Source organism: Takifugu rubripes, chromosome 7, assembly GCF_901000725.2.
Source record: "Takifugu rubripes chromosome 7, fTakRub1.2, whole genome shotgun sequence".
Classification (NCBI taxonomy): Eukaryota; Metazoa; Chordata; class Actinopteri; order Tetraodontiformes; family Tetraodontidae; genus Takifugu; species Takifugu rubripes.
Window position 1 is genome coordinate 13,955,422 of NC_042291.1, and position 24,516 is coordinate 13,979,937.

The 24,516-nt window shown below is 42.1% G+C and overlaps 4 protein-coding genes and 1 non-coding gene across 11 annotated transcripts; 2 read left to right on the forward strand and 3 right to left on the reverse strand.

The window, feature by feature from the left end:
• Positions 1 to 9: 9 nt before the first annotated feature.
• On the reverse strand, positions 10 to 8,043 carry tex10 (testis expressed 10). The gene is made up of 16 exons (XM_011605661.2): positions 7,677 to 8,043; positions 7,201 to 7,407; positions 6,931 to 7,118; positions 6,352 to 6,678; positions 6,055 to 6,267; positions 5,715 to 5,967; positions 5,509 to 5,621; positions 5,100 to 5,344; positions 4,890 to 5,025; positions 4,405 to 4,574; positions 3,268 to 3,445; positions 2,385 to 2,607; positions 1,125 to 1,205; positions 800 to 984; positions 489 to 699; positions 10 to 413 (listed from the first exon to the last, which is right to left on the reverse strand). Exons 2-16 carry the CDS (start codon positions 7,381 to 7,383, stop codon positions 291 to 293), a joined length of 2,829 nt encoding a protein of 942 aa, XP_011603963.2. The 5' UTR covers positions 7,384 to 7,407; positions 7,677 to 8,043; the 3' UTR covers positions 10 to 290.
• On the reverse strand, positions 1,265 to 1,337 carry trnat-ugu (transfer RNA threonine (anticodon UGU)). Its single transcript has one exon. It is a non-coding gene; the product is annotated as a tRNA-Thr (tRNA).
• Positions 8,044 to 8,223: 180 nt separating the features above from the next.
• LOC105416701 (uncharacterized) lies at positions 8,224 to 12,648 on the forward strand. Its single transcript, XM_011605662.2, has 12 exons — positions 8,224 to 8,341; positions 8,599 to 8,690; positions 9,569 to 9,599; positions 10,258 to 10,335; positions 10,404 to 10,543; positions 10,637 to 10,762; positions 11,339 to 11,384; positions 11,467 to 11,520; positions 11,617 to 11,981; positions 12,067 to 12,171; positions 12,287 to 12,362; positions 12,440 to 12,648. Exons 2-12 carry the CDS (start codon positions 8,613 to 8,615, stop codon positions 12,460 to 12,462), a joined length of 1,122 nt encoding a protein of 373 aa, XP_011603964.1. The 5' UTR covers positions 8,224 to 8,341; positions 8,599 to 8,612; the 3' UTR covers positions 12,463 to 12,648.
• Positions 12,649 to 12,879: 231 nt separating this feature from the next.
• Positions 12,880 to 14,991, reverse strand: rbm12ba (RNA binding motif protein 12Ba). The gene is made up of 2 exons (XM_011605660.2): positions 14,805 to 14,991; positions 12,880 to 14,656 (listed from the first exon to the last, which is right to left on the reverse strand). The coding sequence occupies exon 2, from the start codon at positions 14,631 to 14,633 to the stop codon at positions 13,227 to 13,229; it is 1,407 nt and encodes a 468-aa protein (XP_011603962.1). The 5' UTR covers positions 14,634 to 14,656; positions 14,805 to 14,991; the 3' UTR covers positions 12,880 to 13,226.
• A 1,518-nt stretch (positions 14,992 to 16,509) lies between these two features.
• On the forward strand, positions 16,510 to 24,425 carry tmem67 (transmembrane protein 67). 7 transcript variants are annotated; one of them, XM_011605659.2, is made up of 28 exons: positions 16,511 to 16,748; positions 17,192 to 17,280; positions 17,433 to 17,523; positions 17,634 to 17,733; positions 17,973 to 18,036; positions 18,149 to 18,220; positions 18,312 to 18,374; positions 18,505 to 18,659; positions 18,784 to 18,892; positions 19,047 to 19,133; positions 19,477 to 19,542; positions 19,614 to 19,767; positions 19,844 to 19,964; positions 20,054 to 20,159; positions 20,381 to 20,437; positions 20,566 to 20,664; positions 20,749 to 20,847; positions 21,092 to 21,178; positions 21,267 to 21,378; positions 21,665 to 21,804; positions 21,886 to 22,026; positions 22,171 to 22,248; positions 22,327 to 22,443; positions 22,546 to 22,662; positions 22,746 to 22,853; positions 22,935 to 23,028; positions 23,452 to 23,594; positions 23,674 to 24,425. In XM_011605659.2, the coding sequence occupies exons 1-28, from the start codon at positions 16,550 to 16,552 to the stop codon at positions 23,752 to 23,754; spliced, it is 2,949 nt and encodes a 982-aa protein (XP_011603961.2). In that variant the 5' UTR covers positions 16,511 to 16,549; the 3' UTR covers positions 23,755 to 24,425. The 7 variants fall into 7 exon arrangements, 4 of the variants coding, with proteins under 4 accessions (XP_029695257.1, XP_029695255.1, XP_029695258.1 ...); XR_003889104.1 differs by lacking the exon at positions 23,674 to 24,425 and having other exon boundaries at positions 16,510 to 16,748; positions 22,546 to 22,616; positions 23,452 to 23,499; XR_003889105.1 differs by lacking the exons at positions 23,452 to 23,594; positions 23,674 to 24,425 and having other exon boundaries at positions 16,510 to 16,748; positions 22,327 to 22,475; positions 22,546 to 22,616.
• The last annotated feature ends 91 nt before the right edge of the window (positions 24,426 to 24,516 follow it).

Consider the following 24,516-nt stretch of genomic DNA (forward strand, 5'->3'; position numbering starts at 1 on the left):
TGGATTATCTTTTTTTTTTTTTTTTTAATCTTTCAGTATTTTTAATTCAAAAGTCATCAGTTTCCCGGGTGATAGAAACACAAAAATGAACCCCCGTGACAAACAGGTAATAGGTGAAGAATGGAGCATCAATGAAGCATCGTAATCACAACTGTAACTTCAGTGGGGAGAAGATCGCCACGCCGCTTCAGTGGAAAGTATTTAATACACTTAATCACATCAGAGGGGAATCGCTCGGTTGTTGAATCGACCGAAAGGTTGAGGGTGACCAGATGAGCACATCAGGGTAATCAGAACATGTCCCGGAGGCCCAAGTTTCCCTGGCGACTGGAGGAGCTGTGAGCTACAGTGACGCTGTAATAATACAGCAAGTCTGTTAACCACTGTTGCCTGCTCGCACCCCTGTAGTATCTCTGAAACACACGTACACGAGCCGTTAACACGTGTCATACCTGTAAAAGCTGCGCAAGCGTGTGGCATGTTGTTACCGTCAGGTGCTGTATGATGTCTTGCAGCAGGGTGGAGCTGGCCATCAGGTGGCTGTGAAGCGGCGTGTGCTGCAGCAACATTGACAGAATCTGCCCCAGCTGAGGCAGCTCTGCCTCCTTTAGATCTTTAACCTGCATCAGCTGCAGAAGCGTTCGGAGCAGGCGAGGAACGGCGCTCAACGCCGACACGCACACTCCCCATATTGCATCTCTGGAAGTGGGAGACAAACTCATTTTAATCCCAGGCGCTTGAGCAAGGGATGACCCCAAAAACCAAAGATAGGTGACGGGACGGGGCTGTCGTCACGCACCTTTTGTGGTTGGTTTCCTCGGGGATCTCCTGCTGCAGGGTGATGAGCAGAGCCAGTAAGGAGAAGCAGCAATGGGACAGGAAGCGTAATATGGGCTCAGTAGGCATGATCGATGGGTCCGCTAATCTGGAGACAGCTTTGAGCAGCCCGGCCGCCATGTTGTCAGGCACCACCTTTAACTTGGTCTTTGACACACATGTAACAAATGGGTGGAACATTCAGGAACATGTTGCCAAGTCAGTGAAATCTTGGTGACAACAGCAAATGTGAAAGAATTCAAGAAAAAAAAAAAAAAAAAGAAGTGATGAAAACTCAAAGCTCTCACCAGATATTTGCAGATGCCATTTTGCACAATGTCAAAGCAGTGAGACTTGGAACCCAGAGACTCCAGACTGTGGCAGACTTCCTATGGATGAAAAGATGGCGTGATTAACTACAAAAAGAACACTTGTATATCAAGAAAAGAGGCCCTAATGAGGATCGAACTCATGACCCCTGGTTTACAAGACCAGTGCTCTAACCACTGAGCTATAGAGCCGCCGTTAGACACAGACGGGTAAGATCCATTTTCCAAGTACACACCCAGGACACACAATGTTTGCATAACCATGTAGTCGTACTGGATTAGGCGTGCACACTAATACACTCCTTTCCCGATGTCACATAATGTTAAAAGTATATATAGCTTGTGATAATTTCAATCTACTGACTTAAGTGTTACACTGAAAAACCATGAAATGAGGCTTTAATTTCACTCTGCTGTCACATCAGAGACTCCCCAACGGAGAGCCGCAATGAAGACAAATAGTGCCACAGTTTTTAAAATTGAGAAATGAGACTGAACTTTTCCCCATTAACATCAAATCAAAATCCATTTCTCATTAACTTTTATCAAACGAGGTGTGTGTGAACGCTGCGGTGCAGGAGTGAGTGTGTGTGTGTGTGTTAAAAAAATGGTGCACCTGTTGGCATTCTACCCATCATTAAAAACAATCCTGTCTCATTAGTCCAACCACAGCTGACACGGTCCACCCGTCCCCCCGCCACCGCCAGTCCCATCTCTCCCGTTCACTCGCCTGTGATTGACTCGGACAGAGAGATGAGAGAGGTGCAGGATCTGAGGGCTTAATTGAGGAGCTGAATTAGTGATTATAACCCCCCCTCCTTAGACCCTCGCTCACATTTGCCCTAGAGCATAGTTACAATAACTAATTTCTGTGCAGAAATGTCACACTCCCATCATGCCATGGGCTCTCATTAGCATTTGTGCATATCCGTTATGCCCGATAACTACACATCTCCAACCTGTACAACGCGATAAAGGTCCCCCCTCTCGGCCAGAGTGCAACGATAAAGCTTTTGCCCTCTGAGCGCTACCAGAGCAACAGTAAGATACTGGGGAGAGGCTAAAAAGACCACTGCCATGTCCAGAATATCAACTGTTTCTAATTTTCTAAACAATGTCCGTCTTTAACCTCTTCGTCTCCGGCTCATTTAAAAAAAAAAATTGACATTTCTAAATGGAGGCAACAGCTATAAGAAAGTCTGTGGAGTTTAAAATAGTGTGTGAAAGCAGTGAACACACCTCAACAACATCCCAGTGGTGTGTGAACTGATCCAAGTAGGTGCAGTAGAGGCTGAGGGGTGTGAGAGAGGAGGGAGACAGGACATAGTCATCGCCGGCCTCCTGCAGGGAGGTGAGCTTGTCTGATGAAAACCCTGTCATGGTGGAGAACAGGAAGCTAATGTAGTCCACATCCTGCACAGCTGCTCCCTGGCTCCCTACTGACCAGCCGCTCAGAGATGACCTGGAGGACCAGTTATACAAATTATCATCATCATTCTGACCATTATAAAACACTGAAATCAATTTGGGCTAATTTCCAAATCATTTCATCACTCACATCTGTAATTTTTGGTATCTTAGGACCCCCGGATGTATTTTGTAACAGCAGGATATTGACGACAGTCGTGAACAGACTCGCAGTTGTAAGTGATTCTTCATTTTCCCAGAGGGCAGGATAGATTTATCAAAGTGTGAGTGAATAGCAAGCGCGTTTTATGAGGCCCGTAAGACACATGCAGACTCTGTCTCTGACGATGTTGCATTCCTGCTACCCAAAGGACTCTTTGTATTAAACCATGAGACACATGCCCCAGTGCATTTAAACTTCACTCAAAATTTGTGTAACACTGGCCCACTGACATAAGGAAAGATTGCATGTCCACACGCACTTAAGAGGGAAACAAGCAACGAGTGTGTGAAACGGAAAAATAAAAGAATGATTTAATCATTTACATTATTTTTTTAAATCAATCCTGGCATGTCAGTTCGGAATCGAGTGTAAAAGCACAATACTGCCCTCTTGTGGTCGCAAACGAGTACCCTTAAATGAAATACACACTACATCTGTGATCGCTGGAGGTTCATCTCACTTCTGCAGGTTTTCATGGTTTTTTCAGCTTACCTAAGGTGTACGATACGAATCAAAGAGGTAGCGAGACCTGCAGAGATTCGCCCGGCGGTGCAGCAGCAGCTTAAGTGGACCAGAAGAGACTGAGACATCTTGGGTAGGAAGTAGAGCAGCTGCACCAGTCGTTGTTGTGACTCTGCTGGCAACAGCACCAATACGCCATCCTGTGCATCTACACGCAGAAATGAAGTACAAGCATACTGAAATAGGAGTGTACTTTTCTAAACAGCAAGGAAATGTGTTGAGAAAATTAAAGTGATGACAGGCCAGTCAGGCCAGTTTGGGTGTTGTTACAAAAAAAAAAAAAGACATTCTGAGCATGAAATGTGTGTGTGGTTTACTGTGTGACGCACACGCTGATGTCAGAAGTCGCCAAACAAAAGAAGTTTTGTGATGGACTGCTGCTGCTGCCCCACACCAGCTTAACTATCCGACCTTCATTCCAGCCTGCATTACATTTGTCTGCGGGGACATTTTTAACATGGACTTTTGTCGCCCCCTATAGGACGCGCAGTGCAACATCCCGTTATTTTCTTCTTTGCTTCATCTTTCTGAACTATACATTTGCATTACAAATTTACTTTCAATAGATCTTGTAATTGTATTTATAAACCACATGAATGCAGACACTGACTTATTTGATCAAGGGTTTCAAGAGCTCCACATCTAATGTCAGATTATTTCTACTGGTGTGTCATAGCGATAGTACATCCAAAACGGTTACATGAATAAACAACTGGAGACGTTTATAAGAAAGTTACATAAAATACCTCACAAAGTAGCATTCAAGCAAAAATCGGCTACGTCTCTGATGGTTCTCAATCTGTCCAGTGGTTTTCCAGCCTAGGTGCAAATCTTGGGTGCTAAGTGAGGTGGAGCGATGGAAGATATGGGGAGGAGAACGAGTGGCCCTGTTGTGTCCAATTATTTCTATTGTTTCTACAGCTGGGCAGCGGTAGCTCAGTCTGTTGGGAACTGGGCTGACAAGTGGAGGGTTCGAGCCCCGGTGTGGGGAAAAAATTAAAAAAAAACATGGCGACTTCTGAGGTACCCTTAAGCAAGGTACCGAATGTGAATCAAAGTGATTAAACTAACGACGAATGTGAGCAATTACATATCTGTTGCTCGTACCATAGATTGTGCAGGCGTTCGTCTGCAAGCTGTCGAGCAGGTCCTTGTGTCCTCTAGAGGCTGCAGCCTGGATAGACGTGATAATCTGTGCAGAGAGCGCTGGGTTACGGTGGCCCAGCTGGGACAGCTGCACGGGAAGGGAAGCCAACCAGCGACACAGCACTTTACTCCTTCAGAGAGGGAGGAACAGGAACAGTCAATGTGCTTTTGCATATAAAGACAGAAACTGTTGAAACATAAGAATGAAGGAACAAATCAAATACATTTTTAATGTAGTTCAATACCAACAATATGGTATCAATATATGGGCACGCTTCATCTTAAATCATCAACACAATTTTAATTTGTAAGAGACTGTAACGGTCAATTTAACTTGAACTAATGAAGGAAAACGTCCCTTGAAGCCAGGACAGGCTCTGCTGTGAATTATTGTATATACTGATTGTAAATCTGCAGTCTGAGAGGCAACAGACTGATCATTTCACCTTGCTATGTGTGGATGTCCCTGCTCCTGAAGGTAAATCTTGCTGTAAAAGGACAGCAGCAGAGATCGTGCCTGTAGCGTCAGGTGCTTCTGCCTGTAGTAGACATAAACGGCTGCCAACAGGTCCTCGGTCACCGCTAAACGAACAGATACAGACGTCCATTCTAAATGAGTCGACCCAGGAATGCATTTGCAATCACATCAGACTCACATTTGCTCCTCTGTGAAAGCACCATCTTCCACACAGTTCCCAGCAGCATATGGAGATGCCTGTAATTAAGTTTCACTCCGCTGCCCAGAGTGTCCCGAACAAATATCTTTAGAGGAGTTAACCAGTCTCCATCCGTCTCTCGGAGTCCTTGCCTCTGGCTGAGTGACACCATGACTTGACAGAGTGTGATGTTCAGAGCCAGAGGTTCCACCGTCAATCCTGGGCTAACGGCCATCAGCTTACTCCTGTAAAACAGGCCAATAGGAGTACAGCAGCAACACTTAAGATTAAAAACATGCACCGATAATACCAACTGGTCATTCCATTTAATTCACAGCAAGATATTACTTTCCATTTTTCCCACCTAACTATAAAATATGTTTTTAATCAACATTTTGAAACATGTTACCTTTTGAGATCAGTCTTCCTTTTTAACTTAGGTGTGTCCAGAGTACTATAAGGAAAGTTCTTCATGAAGTGCTGCTTAAAATCTCCCAGGTACTCTTTATGAAACCATGCATCCTAGAGAGAAAGTGTAATCAATTTAATTATTTTTCTTTTAAACTATGGGAGTCGACCTTGTGATTTTTGCGCAGTTTTTTCCCCAAATCTCACCAAGGCATCACGGTGACCCTGTGTGGGTGCGAGTTTTCTAAGCAGCTGGAGAATAGACAACACCTGGAACATGACTGACATAGCGTCTGGCGTGAGCAAGTGTGTGCCTTCGTTATTGTTCCGTGAACAGTCACTCGTGCTGGCTTCTACCCAGACTTCCAGCAGCAGAGGCACAAGAGTTCCCGCGAAGCTCTGAACAGCTTCTGCCGAGTCTAGACACTGTTCCAGGGCCGGTCCCGTTTCTGCCACAGGCCTACACAGGAATTTAAAGTATTAAAAGCTGACAAATACAAATAACTCAACGTCTCTTAGTCCAGTATTTTTAGACTGATGTCATTACCTGAGTCTGAAGGAGGAACGTGGAGTTGGTTTCACTCCAGAATGTTCATACACCCTAACTTCAATCTTTCTGAAGGTGAGTTCTTCCCAGGTAAGATCTAGAGGTGTAGTCTTACCCTCACCCCTGGAGCCAAACACTCCTTCAGCTGGGACAAAAATATCACTTTCCTCAACTGGTCTTTCCTCTACTACTGCCTGCAGAAAACGTCCAAGCCTTAAGACACAAAACAAAAAGGTAAGACGCTAAAATTAAACTAATTTCAAAGGAGTCTGTATGCAATATATGCTGGTGCCATACCGCAGTAGCACAGATAGCCGCCACTGTTGGCTCGTCACAGCCCTACTGGGATTGACAGACAGGGCCCAGGTACGTCCCTTGGGGTCCTGGATTTTTTTGTTTCCTCCACTATGCTGTCTGTGCGAGATTAACTCCAGGAAGTTAGTAAGGAGCACTTCTGGCCGAGCCGCCAGAAGAGCAGGGTAGTGCTCCAACAACACATCGAGAATCTTCATGGCATCCTCCTGGATGCCTGTGTCGATGTGGGTCATTGCGCAAGACAAATGGGCACTGAGAAGAGGGAAAAATGGCGCCACTCTTTCTGCAGGCACCGACTGAGCAATGAACCTGAAAATAAATTACATTGTCAAAAACGCTTGAGATAACCCCTGGATACTGAAAAGCCACCAGGAAGAAAAATCAGGCAGAAGATGGGAATTCAGGAGAGATGTGAAAAAGATGACAAAATGATGTACAAAATGGGATTTGTGTGTTTTTAATGTTTAAAATGAGTGTTATGAAACAGAGGTCTTCAGGCCCACATCAGTTAGGAAAGTTAATTGGAAAAAGCAAAAGTAGTCAGGGTTGGGCTTCACTTACTTCAAAAGACGGGTAGCTGCTGCACGAACGCTGTCACCCTTGTCCGTGAAGACGGCTGCCACTTCAGAAAGCAAACGGGAGAGATGTTGCTCCAACAGAGAGGGATTAAGGGACAGCAACTCTCTCAACCCTAATAAGGCACTATGTTTAACATTATCATTGTAATGATGGAGCTGTGACAGGAGATCCTGTAAGAAGGGGAAAAAAAAGATTTGTATTGCAGAAGTGGTGGCAAGTTAGCCAATATGTAAAACTGCGTAAACAACTTACATTAATACCAAGCTGTCTGTGCGTGGTGGGGCCACTAGTGTCTTTTTTTAACTGTTCAGACAGATAGATCCCCTTTGTGCGAAAATTGGTATTGGTGGCATTGTTAGCTTTGGGCTTTGTCTTTCCAACCTTCAACTTCACCTTCTGGAAGTCATCCTGTCTCTTCTTCTTCTTGGACTTCATCTTTGTAGTCAGCCTGTTGTCATTCTAACGGACACGTAGTAAAAACAATAGCATTTTCAAACCAACCACCAATTTAAGATCTGGAGGAAAACAAGTGAACACACGCACACATATTTCGCAAAGCCTAAACGGCTCATTTTGCAAAAACAGGATGGATTATCCTTAACTAAAACAAGCTAAATGGCTTGTTGTGTAGCAACACATTTACGACACTGCAACTCATTCAGCTGTTTTGTGTGCCTCCTCACTAGAGATAAGTCTTGGCTGCAACAGTGACTTACAAACAGACTTACTGTCTGGGGCTGAGCACGACTTCCCGATACCTATTATCGATAATCTGCAAATAAAAAGAACGAATAAAAAGGAAATGTGGTATTCAATGCTTATTCCTGCTCGTGCTGTGGGCAGGGGTCCTCCGTTTTAGTGCGTATATGTTTACAATACCGGTGTGGAATTTAAGTGCTGCGGGGCGCCGCAAAATTTAACGGCTATTAATGTGCACGAACCAAACTCTTTCTTTTCTGAGTCTTAAATATATAGTGCCCTAATTCAAATTAAACGTTATGAAAAATAAAGTTCACCCAAAGCTCTTGTGAAAGGTATATATCTTAAGCTTAAATTAAACTGTTGTCTGTGATATGCCATGCGGCGAAACCAGGTGAGTAAAACGAACGCATTACTTGGTTGTCCACAGTGGTGCCTTGAATATTGTATGACATGTAGGTTTTTGTTGTAACTGAGAATTTATTATGGCGTCTATGTTCATCCGTATTGTATGATTCATATTTGATCACCAATTTTTGGTAATTTTAAGGGGACACAATGCTGCACGTAAATTTAGAATATTTGGGAGGGGTTGTTTTAGACTGGCGATAATACCGCTACCTCTTTCTTGGGTCGGCTTTCCGTATTTTAGGTTGTAAACCGTTCGCAGTTTGCGTTTAGATTATTCATCAAGGTTGGTAATAATACTGTGGCAAAAATAATAAAACGCATGATATTGTGAGTTAGGATGATTGTAGACATTTTTTCAGCATGCGTAGTTTTATGAAAATTCTAGTCTGAAGCTTGTTTGGGCTTGGGTATTGCCTATTTGCTAAGTCCGGTCGTGCTAAATCACGGGTTTATTAATCACCAATCTCATTGTGTCTCTTAATCTCAATAAATGACAATCACTTGGCATTTCTATACCTTTCTCTTCTTTGTCCCTCAAAGGAGAATCTGAAAATATGGCTGCTCAGCCTTTTTTCGACCAATGTAATCCTGCTATCAGAAATGTACGATCGAATCAGAAGAGAAAAGCGAAGGTAAGTTCACATTGCAAGTTGTTTAGTACCATATTCAACTACACATGACTGAAAGGCTGCTCTGCACCAACTGTTAATACTGTTAAAAGACAAGATGGAGAGCTGTTGTGCTGAATAGCAGCACTTGCAGCCCTCCATCTCGTATATTGCTCAGTTTTCTTGGTCTAGATGGAAACAGGGGTCATATTGTGGCATCTCCACTCCCACCAAGATTATTTTGTAACAATTTAAGTTTCTGACAGGTGAAATAATGTCACATTGGGTTTATTTTTATAAACCCACAGAGACAAATGAATTTTCCAACACAATTCTGACTCAAGTATTTGAGTGGAATTGTTATTTTTTAAGTTTTTTTTGGACAAAAAAAAGAAAATGTTGAGTACTGGTTGCTCTGTTGCCTTGTGATATGCCAGGCAATCGTGGTTTGGTGGACTTTGTGCCACCTAGCCATGTTGTAAGCCTTGGTTCTAGTGAACCCTAACCCATGTGGTAAAAATCAACATGCTGCTGAAAATGAATATTTGGCACCAATTCGACAAATAGTCAGATTGTGTGCATTTATTCTATTCTGTGAAATGACAGGGGTCCTGACCTCTGTTTTCCCCCCTCCAGCGTGCATGTTGAATGTTATGAACTTGGATGCACAATTCCTTCCAAAATGAGCAAACGAGGGAGTTTTTCCTCACACGTATTCTCATTAAATGGGAATCAATGCTCATTACTGCTCAAAGCAGACCTCATGGAGGATAAAGAAACATATATTTAACATATTAGTATATAGTGGACACGGACATTGAGTTCTGTCCTCATTAGTGTCTTTCTGTCACTAATGCCTTTATGTGTCTTTCTCCTTGTGGATTCATTCCCTGCATTGAAAGAAAAGGCAGTTGCAGCATTCTGCTAACATCGGTAAGTCATTGATACATCCTTCAATCATTCAGGGTGACAGTTGAAGCTGGAATTCTTGGTTCCTTGCTTCACGTCACGGGTGGTGGTGTGTTCACTCCACTAATTGAAACTCTCGCTCAGAGAAGAGGCATTTTATAATGCCATCCATCCACTTGGAGTTTGCCGTTCACCTGCAGAAATAATTAAAACATCCAAGTATGCCGCCATAGCCTTTTAAAGAGTCATTTAAAAATAACTAAGATTTTACAAATGTGCTGAAAGTTTTCAGAACTATCAACCTTTTCTCCTAGCCTGCTGATCAGAGCCATGTGCTCCAGTAGGGACTCTGCCAATGATGCCTCCGTGGTTACCTGCTTGTTGGCACATGTCCAGCTGTGCAGCAATCACTTTAGTGTTTGCTATCATCAGTTTCACCAGAGCACTACAGAAGTATATACTTCTGTAGTTTGGCAGAGGGAGATGCAGTGCATCTCTGGAGCTGCTGTCCTGGTGACCTCGAGGGTTAGCTGAGAATGACTCTCTTTTTTTGTTTTTTAATACACATCTGGTGTAAAGGTGTATATTTACCAAAACACACACTTTAAAAGTCCGAATTACATTCTGTCCCAGTAGAACATAAAAAATATATACATTTTCTTACCATTATTACATTTTTCAGTGTTTTCCAAAGGATCGTCTTTCCAAACAATTCCCTCTCTCAGCACACTGTTGGAAGGAGTCAACGAGTGTGTTGTCGGTGAGTGGGACTATTTTCCTCGGTAATCACCCTTTTTCCTTTACAATGAGTAATAGTCGTGTCTGCAGGGCTCCAGTATGTGTGGGAGTACCGCAGCCCCAGTAAATCTGTCCCTCCACACTATCAGTGTAAACTTTGCACTGTTTCCCGCTTGCAACACGACATGCTCGCACACGTGAAAGGCTGGAAACACTGTTTCAGATACTTGGTGAGTGCAGTTGTTGCCTGTGTGTGGCTATCTTAAAGGCAATAGTTTTAAATGTTAACTATTTCCTTGTATGTGTCATTCCGTGTTAAATAGAAAAAGGCCTACCCAGACAAAGTGGCATATGAAGAGGAAGAGGCCACCAAAGATGCTGCCATTAGAAAGGGGATTAAAGATGTGGGTACTGAGGTGGAGAGAACAGAGGGGAGAGGGATACTCAAGGTGGGTTTTGGTGTTGGCAGAACAGTCTTTGGCACGACTCAAACATTTAAATCCTGCATTGGGGGGGATTTGTTGTGGCAAGGACAAGAACAGTAGCTATACAAGCAGACTACCAGAAGCCTTGGCCTGACCAGCGCTGCTGCTTCCAAAAGCTTCCATCACATCTGCTTTTACCATTTTACCAATGTGACACTTTATTTAGCCGTTTAGATGCATTATAATAGTCATACGTTTTTATTAGAGCATACGCATTAGACACATCTTTTGCCTCAGATCTAAGATGTTCAGCCATCATTGGAGATCACAACCTTTTTGAGTTTCAAACTCCAGCTGTTAGACGTTTTGGTCCAGAACGCCATTTCCTCAGGCTGTGCACATCTGTTGCTCTCAGTTGTACTTTCTGAATTATTGGTCCATTAAGTTCACTGTCTATTTGCATGACGTGGTTTTACAGACAGGCTTCTTTTCTGTCTGCAGCCAGTCAGAACTTTGGACAGAACATTTCAGAATACAATCATTTTATAAATCCGTCAGTTTCCAAAATTCTCAATCTTCATTATCTCCCATTTTGTTTAGGTCATTTTCAAGGAACCATCTGAAGTACTTGCATTTAAAGATCTCCGTAAGTGAAACCGATAGAGGACCTACTCTTAGTTGGCTACCAGAGACTTGAATGTGTCTTGATGTTGCTTCGTCTGTCACAGGTTCAGCCATTCCTAAAATGAAACATCTACCACCACAGGCGAGGGGACCCTTTAGTGAGTCTGTTTTTTTTCATAACTGCACAAGGCTCCAGCACGTCATTAATTCACTAAGTTCATGTGGCCACACTGAAAATGGGATCTTTCTCACAGATCCCAGGTTTTCAGACATGACTCCTGGGGAGTTTCCTCCTCAGGGCGGCCCTATTTCTGACTTTTCATTGGACGACTCTGAGGAACCCGGCTGTGGAGGCTATTCAAGCAGGCTCGATTTCCTGGGCTCTGGAATGGACCAAAGGCCGTTCCCAGACGGCCCGTCTGTAGACCATTTTGGACCCAGTGGTAGTAGTGATGGTTTTGGAATGGGTGGCCTTCAGGAAGAGAACTTAAGCAGAATGTATCCAGATTACCAGAGTCACCCAATTAATCAGCCAATGGACAACACATCAGAGAGACAAGGCCTGCGTGAACACGGTCCGGAGAGTAGCAGTCTTCCCAATACTCTTCTTTATTACTTGGTACTTCCATTAACTCAAAATAAAATCCATTCCATTTAGAGAGACGCTTTAGTTCTTTAATATATATATTTTCTTATTATTTTAGGACACTTTCCAGATAGAAAATGAAGATGATGCTCAACTGGTGTTGAAGGTGACACAGAAGTTAACAGACGTGCTGATGGAGTACAGACTCAGAGGACTGTCCAAGGTATGGACAGTTTGGTTTTCCTGTTTTCTTTAACATAAAATTAAAACATACATTTGGAACTAAGCAGTTTTACTCTGCACCGTCCCTTCCTAAGCTGTCTATTTTGTATCCCCAGGGTCCTAGACTCAGTTCCACGGACTTCCCTTCTTCCATGCCAGGCAATAACAGCCGATACTCGAGTAGTTTTTCCGGTAGGAACAAATGTCGCATTTCTCAAAAGTTCCAAAATATGGACGTTTCACTGATCCTTGTGCATTTTTGTCTGCAGGTCCGTCCAAATATTATGAATGAGTCGACAAATCAAAACGTCATCACTGCTCTCTACACCCTAGTTCTGAGGGGATTTTGTCCATTACATTTTTTATTGCCCCTTTTATGATTTTTAGTTTTCTTTAGGTTTCACAGGTCACTCAGTTTATGATCTTTGTTTTCTCTATAGGATCAACTGCTATTAAAAGCGATGACATGCATCTTTTATCTTGCTCGTTTTTTGGGAACTGACTCATGTCCTGTAGAAAATTGCTTAATTTCCTAAACTGCAGGATGTATAGGAAATTTACATCTCCAAGACGTGATGAAGACCCTTCCAGTAGATGGTGAGGCTGGAGTCCCCAGGATTTCTTCCTATGCTCACATTTCTCCAGCAGAAAGGGTTATAGTGAGGTTAAGAATGTAACCTACTATTCAGTATTAACTGGAATAAATGAGAACTGTGACGGTTGAGTTTATTCAAACATGTATTTTTCTTAAAAGGAATGGAAGTAACGATCCATTTCGCAAGATCGAGAGAACAGAAAAACCAAGGGTTAAGACTTGGGAAGGTTTTTTGTTTAAACAGTTGTGAAACATTTGTCCACCTGTGTCATGTTAATGTGCACAAGAAGCAACTGAGATCCAGGAAAATCTGTACTGTCAAGTCTATGAGCGAGTGCCGCAAGACCCTCCGATTTAAACTGGTAATTTTGCGGCTCCTGTCAGTTTTGCGTTGCTCTTCAGCCTTTATTTGCACAAGAGGCTGTTTATTTAACTCCCCTTCACACCTGCAGGCATGTTACTCAAATAGGCAGGTCAGAGCCATTGGGTCGGACTCTCCATCTATTCCCAACAGACAGGGATTCACCGTTTACAAGGGTCTTTTTCCTGCTGTGCTCAGCTTTCCAGGAAAAAGCTTTGGCCATCATGTCCTTCATCATCAACTCGGTGGTTGATGAGACCTGGATGACGTTATTCCCCACATGGCAGCCTGTCAGATTCATTGCATAGTCATAATCTTCAAGGCAGGTAAACAGAACGAAAGCAGTCTCTGTCCTGTTGCCGTCCCCGTCCAGCAGATGCAGCACATTTTTATGTGGAACATTTGGACATCCAAGTAACTCTTTAATCTCAGTCTTTGTAATGGTTTTAGGGAGATTTTCTACCACAACCACGTACTCCCATTTAGGCGGTGCGTCGCCACCAGGTCTTTGCTTCTTGGGTGGATCATGGTTCAGCTGGTTGAGGTGCCGCCTCTTCTGTAATACAGCAGTCTTTGGCTTGCAGTTCATCTCTTTAAAAGGGCTTTTCTTGGGTTCGTAGCCCTCCCCAACTATCCATTCATCTCCACACATTTGCAGAGCACCCGTCCACATCATCTCAGATGCGTTGCGCACCTCAATGGGGTTGGAGTCCAGTAACTGTTGGCTGTAGAGGAGAGCCTTACATGCTTCATTTTCACTTGCAAATTTTACTAGGCAGCCAGTGCTGAGGCCCAGTTTCACATTCACAATGACTTCCTGTACCTGCAGCCCTTTGAAGAAACGGCAGATTAGTTCCTTTGAAGCAGATTGTGGCATACCAAAAAGTCTCACATAGCCCGACTTAGGGCACAGACTTTGTTCTGGTTTCGTTTCAATTGAGGCAGTTGTGCTGCAGATTTTATCCACAGATTGCACCAAAGCCTTGTTCACTTCTTGGTGTGAAGACTGAAGTCCAAGAACAGTACAAACCCCGAGGAGAAAAGCAGTCCCGGAATCAATCGCGGGTGATGGTTGTGGATCAGAAGTAATTGGACTAGAAGAACATGGGCGCTCAATTCTTGGATCCCGTGGTGAAGCAGTAGAAGGTTTTGCATCAGTAGATTTTGGTGGCTGCATAGCTGAGAGTGGAGGTTTCTGAGGCCTGGTGACAGAGACCACTGTGGAGGAGGGTTTATCTTTCTTCAACAATAACTTCTTCAGTTTTTTCTCCAGCTCTTCCAAGCTGCTTCTGTGCAAAGTCACTTTAGACCCTTTGAGGGTTTTGCCAGAACGGCGCAGAGCAAGTTGGGCATCTTTTTCAGTGGTGAAGGCAATGAAAGCTTCCCTGAGGCTTCCACCAGTTATGTAGACTCCTCCATCAGGTATGCGACTGCATTTAAAGAATGTTCGAATATCTTTGGTGCCTGCCTTCACATCCAGACCGCGTAAGCACAGGATTGTAGGCATTATTAACCAGTTTGGGTAGATTCCTAAAAGGGAAAACATTTATCTTTAAAAATTACATACATTACCGTTTATTGTCTGGATAAATTCCACGCAGCACAGGACCACGGCTGCTGAAGGGAAGGGTGAAACTCGTTTTAACATATAACTCATCACAGGTTAAGAAATACTTACAAAGCGCAGCGGTATAGCGTAGATAACTTAAGCCGTTGTTTTTTCCCCTCGTCGTGTTAAACCATCTTTGAACAAAAGATTTCAGCGCTAAAACTGCGCGGCGCCCGCGCTCAGAAGTCTGCGCCGATTTAACCAGGAAGCGGTTTTTGTGCCGCGCGCATTTTGGGCCTTTATCTGTTCAGTCGGTGACGTCATGGGTGACGTCTCGTGGTTTACCGGTGGTATCACGTGACGGATCCGAGAGGTTTTGGCGCGAGACTTATACGGGACTATAAACTAAAAGCTCCGTTAAAAATGTGGTTGTGATAGAGAGAATTTTGGTTAAAAAAAAAAAGACAGAAAATCATCTACAATGGTTTCTTAATATATGAAACGTGAGTTTTTGTCCAATTGATTAGTTTACACCCATGAAATGTATTCACATAGCAGTTGCAGTGTATTATTCATGAAGGCTATTTGAGAGTGGGATTGCTGGATGAGATGTAGGTTATGGACTATGATTCCGGTCAGAGAATCAAAGGTGCTTCTGAGGGAAAGTGCGGATGGATCCGGCTGGGTTTTATATATTCTATTCAGCTTCAGCGTTACAGGTTACGGAGATTAACTTATAGCTGCTAAGGTTGCTTACATACATGAGTTATAGCCATCCAAGCGCTGACAGCTCATGTTGAGTTTTGAACATGTGTGCACTGTGTAAAGGCAAGTTGTCTACTAGACCTGCTGGAGCCTGGCCTGGTTGGTTTTTAGGCCAAATTCCTGAACAGGTCAGCTTGTCCTCTTTGAGAGTAATGTTATTTGGGGCCTCACGTCCTTGGCAGATGCCAGGAACAGACAGAGATTGTTCCAAAAACATAAGATATGCAAAGGGTGGACATGGTCATAAATTTGCGTTCTATTAAAACTGTGAGCATTTGGCAGGGGGGGGGGGAGCGTTATGTTAGAGCATTAGAGTTATGTTGACTGATTTTTGGTTTTTAATTTACCACTATATTTGCCTTGTTCATTAATTTTGATCCATTGGCTGATGTGTATTTGATCCTTTTCTTATTTGCAATAAATTCTGGGAGGCATTTTAAAATACAACTTCTGGTACTCTGTGTCACTTTTTGCACATGCAGACAGGTACCTTCTGAACAAGAGGCCTATTTTTGCTAAGCTAAGGTTAAGAAATCCTGTCAACAACCATTTATAATCTAGCTCTAAGCCTAACCTACCCTAACAGCTTCTACTGATTCCATCTTTTCAGCATTTACCAAATGTTAGTGTCTTTCTCAAACTGTTTCATTTTACTTTATTATTGCGTAATATACTTTAATTTTCTATGGTTTTTATTTAACCAATTTCCCAGTTTTATGCTTGGAATTATATGAATAGATGCAGTAAAATCGAGTGGAAAAACAACAGCAACAACATGTCTGTGTAGATTCTCAATCATCCAGGTCATTGTATCCAAGGTAGTTTTTTCTGTCAACTGGACTGTGTTTCTTCTCTTTCATGCAATATCAAAATGGTTTTACACCACTTTTCATTAGTTTCAAACAGGTGAAACCATTTTGGGTGTCATAGTCATTGTATTTGTTATTGTATGCCCAGTGCAGTGTTATTGTTTAACTAAATCATTTAGTAGAAACCATTTGTTCCCTTAATACAGTTACTGAGAGACGGGCGCAGGTACGTGCGGAATTGTGACGTCATCGCGTCGGAAAGATGGAATTGTGGGTAAAAAGGAAGTCCCCTTGTTTACCATGGCGACGGAGACGCTAGGATTCATTACCAGATGGAGAGAATCTACACTGTTTCTTTTACTTTGCATTGATTTTCTTAGTGGCCAACAGTTTATTCTCCCCCATAAAGCTCCTTTAGATTGTGGTAGTGATGAATTCTTTGACATCTCGAGTCTCTCGTGTGTGAAATGCGGTCCAAACCAACAACGGAGCACAACAGGTTTGAACCCTGCGTACAGCGTCTCCATAGCTAATAGCCGTTAGCATTTCTCAAAGTTTTCGTACCTTCTAGGGAACCACTGACTGAATATCAACAAGAATTGGTTTAAATCTCTAAGCCAGATTTAGACAGACGATTAACGAACGATGTTTTTAAATAAGACGTGGATTTTTACTATATGAAAGCAGTGTTAGCTGCTTATTGTTGCCTATGGTGAAGTAATCTTATCTCCATTTGATCAGTGAGAAGCCTTTAATCAGTACATCAAGTTGTACTTATAATGATTTTTTTAAATACACACTCTTCAAATGCATTACCATGATAATAAACATGAAGTAATTGCATATACAGATCTATTAATGAGCTAATTCGATGTGCCAGAGCCCAACAGTGTTCTCGTTAGTAATTTTCCTTTAAATGCACCTTCTTTAACCCTTTTGCAGGACTGAGCTGCATTTGCACACGTGGTTACCAGACTCTCATCACTGAAAAAGTGTCCATTTCTTGTCAACAGTGCCCTCTTGACAAGCCTGTACGTGCAATTTATGTTAAGTTCCTTATCAGAAGTTCACTTATATGCTAATGTGCATTATAGTTTGCATAACAACCCTTCACATTCAATAAATAGTTCCAAATGCTATTTGCAGCAGCAATTTTTTCTTCACCAAGTTGACATGTTTATAGGCAGTAACTCAAGAAGGGTCCGGGTGTATTCGTTGTCCAGGCAGTATCGGTGATGACGGAAGGTGCCAGTGTCCAACTGGCAGCATCCTGGGTGAGTCACCAAAGATACGGCTAATTTACGGATGCTTTTTAAAAAAAAATGACAAACACATTTGTAATAATTGTAACTATGTATGAGTGATTAAAGAGTTTTGTTTCTAGTGGAGCGCAATGTCAATGGAAACCTTTTGGATGAGGCAAGGTGTGAGCTGTGTAATGAAAATTCTCCAACATTTTCTGTGCCAAACAGCAATGGAGATAGGTATGTACCGTTTGTATGTTACGAGTAGTTATGCCATTTAGATTTCACAGGATATGTTATTTGGAGCATACCATATCCCACCCCATGTCTCACATTTACATCTTCTGTCATTTACTTTTCATCCTTTGGAAAGGTTTAAGAGTCCTTTGAGGAATTCGGGTTTTTAATGCTGTCAAGCTCTTTAATATTTCTCTATAGTTATTGTAAAAATCTTCAGTATTTACACCTTTTTTTTTCAGATGTGTGAGATGTCATCCCACCTACAGGACAGACTCCTGCGCGTGTAACCCTCCGAATATTGCAGTGAGTTCTGCAAACCAACACTATTAATATAAACCACGCAACAGCAGATTATACATATATGGTAACACTTATTTATCCTTTAGCATCAGTGGGTGTGTGTTTTCCTTTTCAGGCAGGAGGATTGTGTTTTCCTCCAAACAGTCTGTCTACTAATGTTAATCCGAGCGTCAGCTATAACCAGTTGGTAAGTCTCCTCTTTCACGCTTTTAATTTTATATCTTTAAATTGGTATTTTTCCCATTGTGATTTTCCCCCCTGTTGTGTGTCTCTTGCAGAAGTTCAGCATCCAGTCTGCTTGGTTCGTCAAAAATCTGTATTCCTCAGCAGCGGCGTGTCTTGTAATTCCCATTTTACCTCCATCGCAGCTCAGCTAGCTACAATAAAATCTGCATTTGATATACTACTATATTATACATAAATAACTTAGGTAAAGTGTGACAGCTGCACAAATTATTTATGTGATTACAGCTGTTCTCCAACCTGACGGCGTGTCAAGCCCTTGGGAACATGTGTGTGATGAACATGCACTCTTTCAGTAGCATGTCCGTTGACGCCTGTGGCCTCTTCAACACCATATTCAGAGCCAAAGCTGCTTTGAGTTCCACTCAAGATATTTCCTACTGGTAATCAAAATCTTTTACTCCATGCATGTAGCTACTCTGCTTTCTTTGCACTTATATGAGAAAGAATGTAATACACTTTATTGTGACTCAGTAACAGTAAACTTTTTGGCGATTTGATCCCCAGGAGAAGCAATCTGCCGTGGCTTTACTATGGGGAAGAGCCTGGACTGGCCATTCGAGTGCTTCAAACCGAACCCGTTCCTATTCGTTTTAGTTTCAGAGGGAAAAACAAGGTTAGTGAAGATCTTTGAGCTCTCACAATGAACAAAAACAGACATCACCTGTCCTACCAGGAATAAAAGCATCAAACTATAAGTACACTGGAAAATGGACAGAACATTTTTAATGATAATTTGGTCCTGTTTGAAAATCCTGTTTGTTTGGTAGAACACTGACTTTAACCTGCTCGCTGCTGTCTATAATGTCAGAGGAGACTTCCTAAGATGGGAACAATTGGGACTAAACAACCTCCAGGTAAGTCACAGTGACTGATAGTACAAATGGAATTACAGGAAAAACATAGAATCTAAAACATAAAATCTAAACTAGCAAGGATAAATATGGAATAAATACACTCAATAGTCAAAACATAAAACCCCTGAACCAGAAACTGAACATACAAATCTTTAAAAGAGTCATGCTTCTAGTTGGAGTATGGGAGGCTTGTGATTTTATCCACATCTCACATTTACCTGAGATGGTTTCCCATAAGGATTCCTGAACTGGTGTCAACAGTCTTACACTCTCAGGTTCACTACTGTGGTTAATTGTGCATCAAAGCCATTCTACATCTTCTGTATCTCTTCCTCTCTTTAAGCTCTGTGGTGAAACAGCCACCAGGCAGGCTGCAGCGTTCAGCTTTGGAACTGCTTACCAACAAAGTGTGAGTGTTTCCTCATAGCTGTCGCACGGAGACGGTCGTATTGTTTTTTTAATATCGTAGTTTGTGTGCAGTGTGATCTATCTGTGGCAGAGCTGATGAGCACATATTCTGAGCCACTCTTCTATGATGTGTTCATGGATCTCGGCGGAGAAGAGGAAAGGAAACTGTTTCCCCTTCCTACGCTAGTTAACAACCTACAGTACAACGGGCAGTTCGTCAATCAAGGTGGGATTTAGTTTTATGAGGGTCAGCGTGGGGGTCGGTGCTGTGTTTTTAGATTGCATTTTTCCTCTTTTCATAGAAAGCATGAAAAGTTGGTACCTGTCTAGACGCCTGTTTTTGGTCGACATGCTGAGTGGACGAGAGAAGAGCACCAGCTCAGTCCCCAAAGTCATCCGCGTGGCCACCAGTATCAAGATAAGGTGAGCATGAGAAATAGTGCTGCATAAAATTACAATCGATTTCTTTTGTCAGTTCAAATGCAATTGTTTTGTTTTTGACTGTTTTTCAGGTTCGAGCTGGTTCCTGATTCTAAGGAAGGAACAGTATTCCCCCCCTTAATGAGCATAACCTACAGCGACATTCCCATCACAGACGTGTCCACACAAACTGTGTCTGTGAGTCAGGCAAACGCACACAGACGCACACACTCATCTCTGTCTGTCACCACTACATTATTAAAGTTTCTATATATTACTTTATACAGTTTTAGTTTTTTTTTGCTAAAGCTAACTTAGAATTGCTGAGAATTGTATAATCTTGGTCCTGTAGTTGCCTTAGACTAAACAGTTATCTTGAAACAAACTTGTTTTTTGTTAAATTAATGTCTCTTCTCAAGGCAACATTTGCTGTGCAGTATGAGATGAATCTGAACGAGTTCCACATCATAATGGACGTGAGTAGATCTATGGATATAATGTTTTATCAATTAAATACCAAATATGAGAGAAAATGAAATTTAAGAAAAAGATCTGCTCTATGATGTCATGCAGCCTGTCTGATGTTTGTCTCTACTCTGGACAGATTGTCCTGGGTGTGTTGGGTAGTTTATTCTTGCTCAACACTCTTTTGAGGACCATCAAATGGAAGAGAAGGTTTGGCTCTCAAATCATTGATGGGGAGGTACGTACATTTAACTTGTCACAATCTGAGAAGCCCACATGTTTGTTTAAATGTTGTATTATGTGATTTTGTCTCCTACTTTAGACTCTAATGAAGTTCCTCCTGTTTGCCATCGGGGATCTCTCCAATGTTTTCTTCTTCGTCACTGTGGGAACTGCAGTTTACTGGCTCATATTTTACAAGGTTATCTGAATTAATTCTTAATAGAATTTCTTCTTTTTAATTCTTTTCCCCCCAAACATTTTCATTTCAAATTCATTTCTTACTAAGACCAATCTTCATGGTTCCCATCTTTCTATGCACCCTTTAGACAGTAAAGGCAAGTCACCCCCTTCTTGTCTTTCTATGACTCTTTTTTTTCCCAAATACACCTGATTCCGACAACTACTTTCTGCTTTTAATCACTGATTTGTCGACGCGTCTGTAGGCTCAGCAGACTGTCACTGTGGTGTTGCCCCTCCCTGCTCAGGAGGAGCGCTACAAAATCTTCATCGGTTTGGCCTTTGCTGGCAAGGTTGGGCAGCCACTGGACACCGACACGAGATGAGTGAGAGGCGCTGTGATGTGCTCTAAGTAACGCTGCTTCGTGGTTGTATTTCTAGGCCGTCCAGTTTCTCCAGGAGTTGCGTCTCCAGGTTACAGTCGACCTTTTCTTCATTGACTGGGAAAGGCCGCGCTGCAGCGGAGGCCTCTGGAAGGAGAAGCCTGCGCCAGGTAGAAACATGAGGGGAGCTTTCAAAATAGAATAGCAATGGGTATCGGGTGCCTTTGGCAACCCTCCTGTTACATGGCCAGCTCTAATCACGCGAAAATGAACGAACGGGCCAGAACCTGAGCAAGAACCTGCTGAGTGGGCAGTGTCCTCCCGGGTTCTGTCCACTATTACTGAGTTGATGTTCTACTAAAATGTTTGCTTTTTTCTTGCACTATAAATTCATCATTTTGAGAACTTGCCAAGAATCGTAATTCCTTTGACCTTTTTTTTTTGCTACTTTTACAGGTACTGGTGAGCCAAAATCAGACTCTCCCCCAGTCAGCATCTGGAGGACATATTTTGTGGCCAACGAGTGGAACAAGATCCAGACACTCCGTCAGATCAGCCCAACATTTCAGATTATAGCTGTGCTCTTTTTTCTGGAGGTACCTGTCGCAGAAACACTGTTGTGCCTTTGAGTTGCGCCTCTTTCCCTCATTGCTGACGTGTGACCCTCTGATGTTGAGGTGTTGGGGTTCTCCAACTATGCTTTGAGTGAACCGGTGTCGACAGCAGAGCGCTCTCCACAGGCGTTCACGCCTCCGTACAGCATGACCCTGCGCTACGGTCTGGCATCCATTTTGTGGCTCTGTCTTGGACTTTTGCAGGTACACCGACACCACTCGCACTGTTCTAAGACCTCATTCAGTGTTTTTTTTTTTTAATTCAAATCAAAATTGGAAAAGAGAAGATTAATGAGTGTGAAGCAGAAGATATTATTTTCTAAAGAATGCTTTATTGTGTGGTTACAGGTGATTTACTTCACTCTTTACGAGCGCTTTGTGAAAAATAACATCCATCAGTTTGTCGACCTTTGCTCCATCAGTAACGTAAGCAGAAAGGTTTTTTATATTCATAACATCGTGTCTGCATGTCTCAGATATGTGATCGTTGCCTTTTTTATTAAGATTTCAGTGCTGCTGTTCTCCCACCCTTGCTTCGGCTATTATATCCACGGGCATTCGGTACACGGACACGCGGATACAAACATGGAGGAAATGAGCAACAATCTGAAAAGAGAGGCCGTGTGTATTCCAGCAGCGGCTACTCCTTCGTGGTTGTAGCACAGCTTCATGGCATCATGCTGACAGGAGGATTATGGTTCTAATGATTTTTCCTGTGTGAAGGAGTCTATGTGTGGTCAACGAGGCCTCCTTCCCAACACCGAAGTGCAGACATTTCAGGTGTCTTTTACCAGGTACCTTCGGACACAGTATGAAAGAATACAGGATTTGAGCAACAGGGTTTGTACTGTGTGTTGAGTTTGAAGATATTAGTCTTAGAGAGACGTGGCGTCCGTTGTCATTTATTTGGTTGTCCTCTCCAGAGAACTGGGCCATTGCGGTCAAGAGATTCAAGCTCAGCTAACCAGTTTGAGCAGAACACCAGCGTTTACAACACCATGAACCACTTCCTGGGATCATTCATCGATCACGTAAACTCACGCAGAACAGAATCATCTGACTATATATGTGTATGATGATCTGTGACTAAACCTGATGTTTTTCTCTCTCAGGCCTACAGCGAAATGGACTATATCGTCAAAGACAAGCAGCTATTTGAGACCCTTTTAGGAGTGGAACCTGGTGAAAAAAGCATCTTTTACAATGGTAACTAGAAAAGCATCCAAGGATGCAGACCATCACCAGGCAGGTCATTTTGCCACATATTGTGGTTTAGACATGTAGTAAAATATGCTGTATATAGGCTGTAATAATACAAGGTTAATTAATATAGATTGTTTTATTATCAAAGCCCCTTGGATTTGATGGTGGCCTATGATTTTTTGCCAGACCAAATGTTAAACTCCCTCTGGAATCCAGAACATCAGCAAAATGTTTTCCTTGGCTCTTTCTTTCTGTGAATATTTCATTGAATCCATTCATAACTTTTTGAGTTATTTGTTCACAATCAGACAGATAAATGCTGACTGTCACACATGCTCCTTGACGGAGGTAATAATGAAATAGTTTGTGTATGTTCTATTATATTGTTTACAGTCTGTGCATGTCCCTTTGGGTTTCTCATTACAGATGAGGATTTCTCCTTCAAAGATGTGTTGTTTTATGGAAACGAGGCCACGCTGCTGATTTTTGACACACTGTTTTTCTGTGTCGTTGACCTTGGCGCTCAGAGTTTCGTGCTGGCAGCTGTCCTTACATACGTTGAGCAAACAGTCAGTAGACATTGTGCAGTATATTTGACCCTTACTTTACTTTTACTATGTGGTAACATCAATCTCTCCCTTTTTACAGATATTTTCAATGATCCGACGCTCTTTAGGGAGGAGGAACCTTATCAACAAGACGCTGGTGGATAATAGATTTCTGATATAAAGCTAGATTTGCTCTTTCTCCTGATAGTTTTGTGCTGTGGAGCATTTTTTTGTTTTACCTCTTTCTACAACTTTTATCTCAGACTAACTACAGGGAATCTTCTTGAAACCCTGTCATTGGTGTCATTTCATTGTTTCAGATAAATTTAGTCCAGTTCACATTGGCTGGAGTGGGAAAGAAATCTTGATACTTTTATTTATTTTTTAATATATTTCTTATTGTGAAAGAAACTGCACTTCTTGGCCTGTTTTGCGAATGACAAGGGTTATCCTTTATTCTTCACCTTTTTTCCCACCACATTCGCTTACAGCATTTGGATTATTTGGCTGTTTTTACACTCAACTGATGTGATAAGTGTATGAAACATCCATAATAGAAACTATTTGTTGAATACAACCTGTCATTAGGTGTTTTTTTCTTTGTTTTATCTGAACCCTACAACAAAAAAAAACTATTAAAGAGAATAGAGTTAATGTAATGAGTTGTATAAAATATGTGCAAATGCTTCAACATGACTTGTGGTAACTGATATTATCAGTGTTCTGTTTTTCTCAAAAAACTGATAGATGTGTTGGTGTATATTTTTCCCTTTTTTTAGATGTATAAAATGTAAAAACGGTTATTTGTGTAAATAGTTTGTATTTTTTTACTGAATAAAATATTTTGTGATTTGGCAAATGTGATTTGATATTTTTTAACATGATATAAAAGACGTGTTATATTCTGGTGGCATTTGCAGGACTAAGACTTAATTGAAGATAA

What these genes read in the sequence shown, in the direction of transcription:
- tex10 (XM_011605661.2), bottom strand. Translation starts at nt 7,383, where the DNA reads ATGAAGTCCAAGAAGAAGAAGAGACAGGATGACTTCCAGAAGGTGAAG. An exon ending in ACAGACAGCTTGGTATTAAT is followed by an intron (nt 7,119 to 7,200) that starts GTAAGTTGTTTA and finishes CCCTTCTTACAG; the next exon opens with GATCTCCTGTCACAGCTCCA. An exon ending in ATGGCATCTGCAAATATCTG is followed by an intron (nt 985 to 1,124) that starts GTGAGAGCTTTG and finishes TGTGTGTCAAAG; the next exon opens with ACCAAGTTAAAGGTGGTGCC.
- LOC105416701 (XM_011605662.2), top strand. Translation starts at nt 8,613, where the DNA reads ATGGCTGCTCAGCCTTTTTTCGACCAATGTAATCCTGCTATCAGAAAT. An exon ending in ACAGGCGAGGGGACCCTTTA is followed by an intron (nt 11,521 to 11,616) that starts GTGAGTCTGTTT and finishes TCTTTCTCACAG; the next exon opens with ATCCCAGGTTTTCAGACATG. An exon ending in ATACTCGAGTAGTTTTTCCG is followed by an intron (nt 12,363 to 12,439) that starts GTAGGAACAAAT and finishes TTTTGTCTGCAG; the next exon opens with GTCCGTCCAAATATTATGAA.
- tmem67 (XM_011605659.2), top strand. Translation starts at nt 16,550, where the DNA reads ATGGCGACGGAGACGCTAGGATTCATTACCAGATGGAGAGAATCTACA. An exon ending in AGTTCCACATCATAATGGAC is followed by an intron (nt 20,438 to 20,565) that starts GTGAGTAGATCT and finishes TACTCTGGACAG; the next exon opens with ATTGTCCTGGGTGTGTTGGG. An exon ending in GAAGGAGAAGCCTGCGCCAG is followed by an intron (nt 21,379 to 21,664) that starts GTAGAAACATGA and finishes CTACTTTTACAG; the next exon opens with GTACTGGTGAGCCAAAATCA.
- rbm12ba (XM_011605660.2), bottom strand. Translation starts at nt 14,633, where the DNA reads ATGCCTACAATCCTGTGCTTACGCGGTCTGGATGTGAAGGCAGGCACC.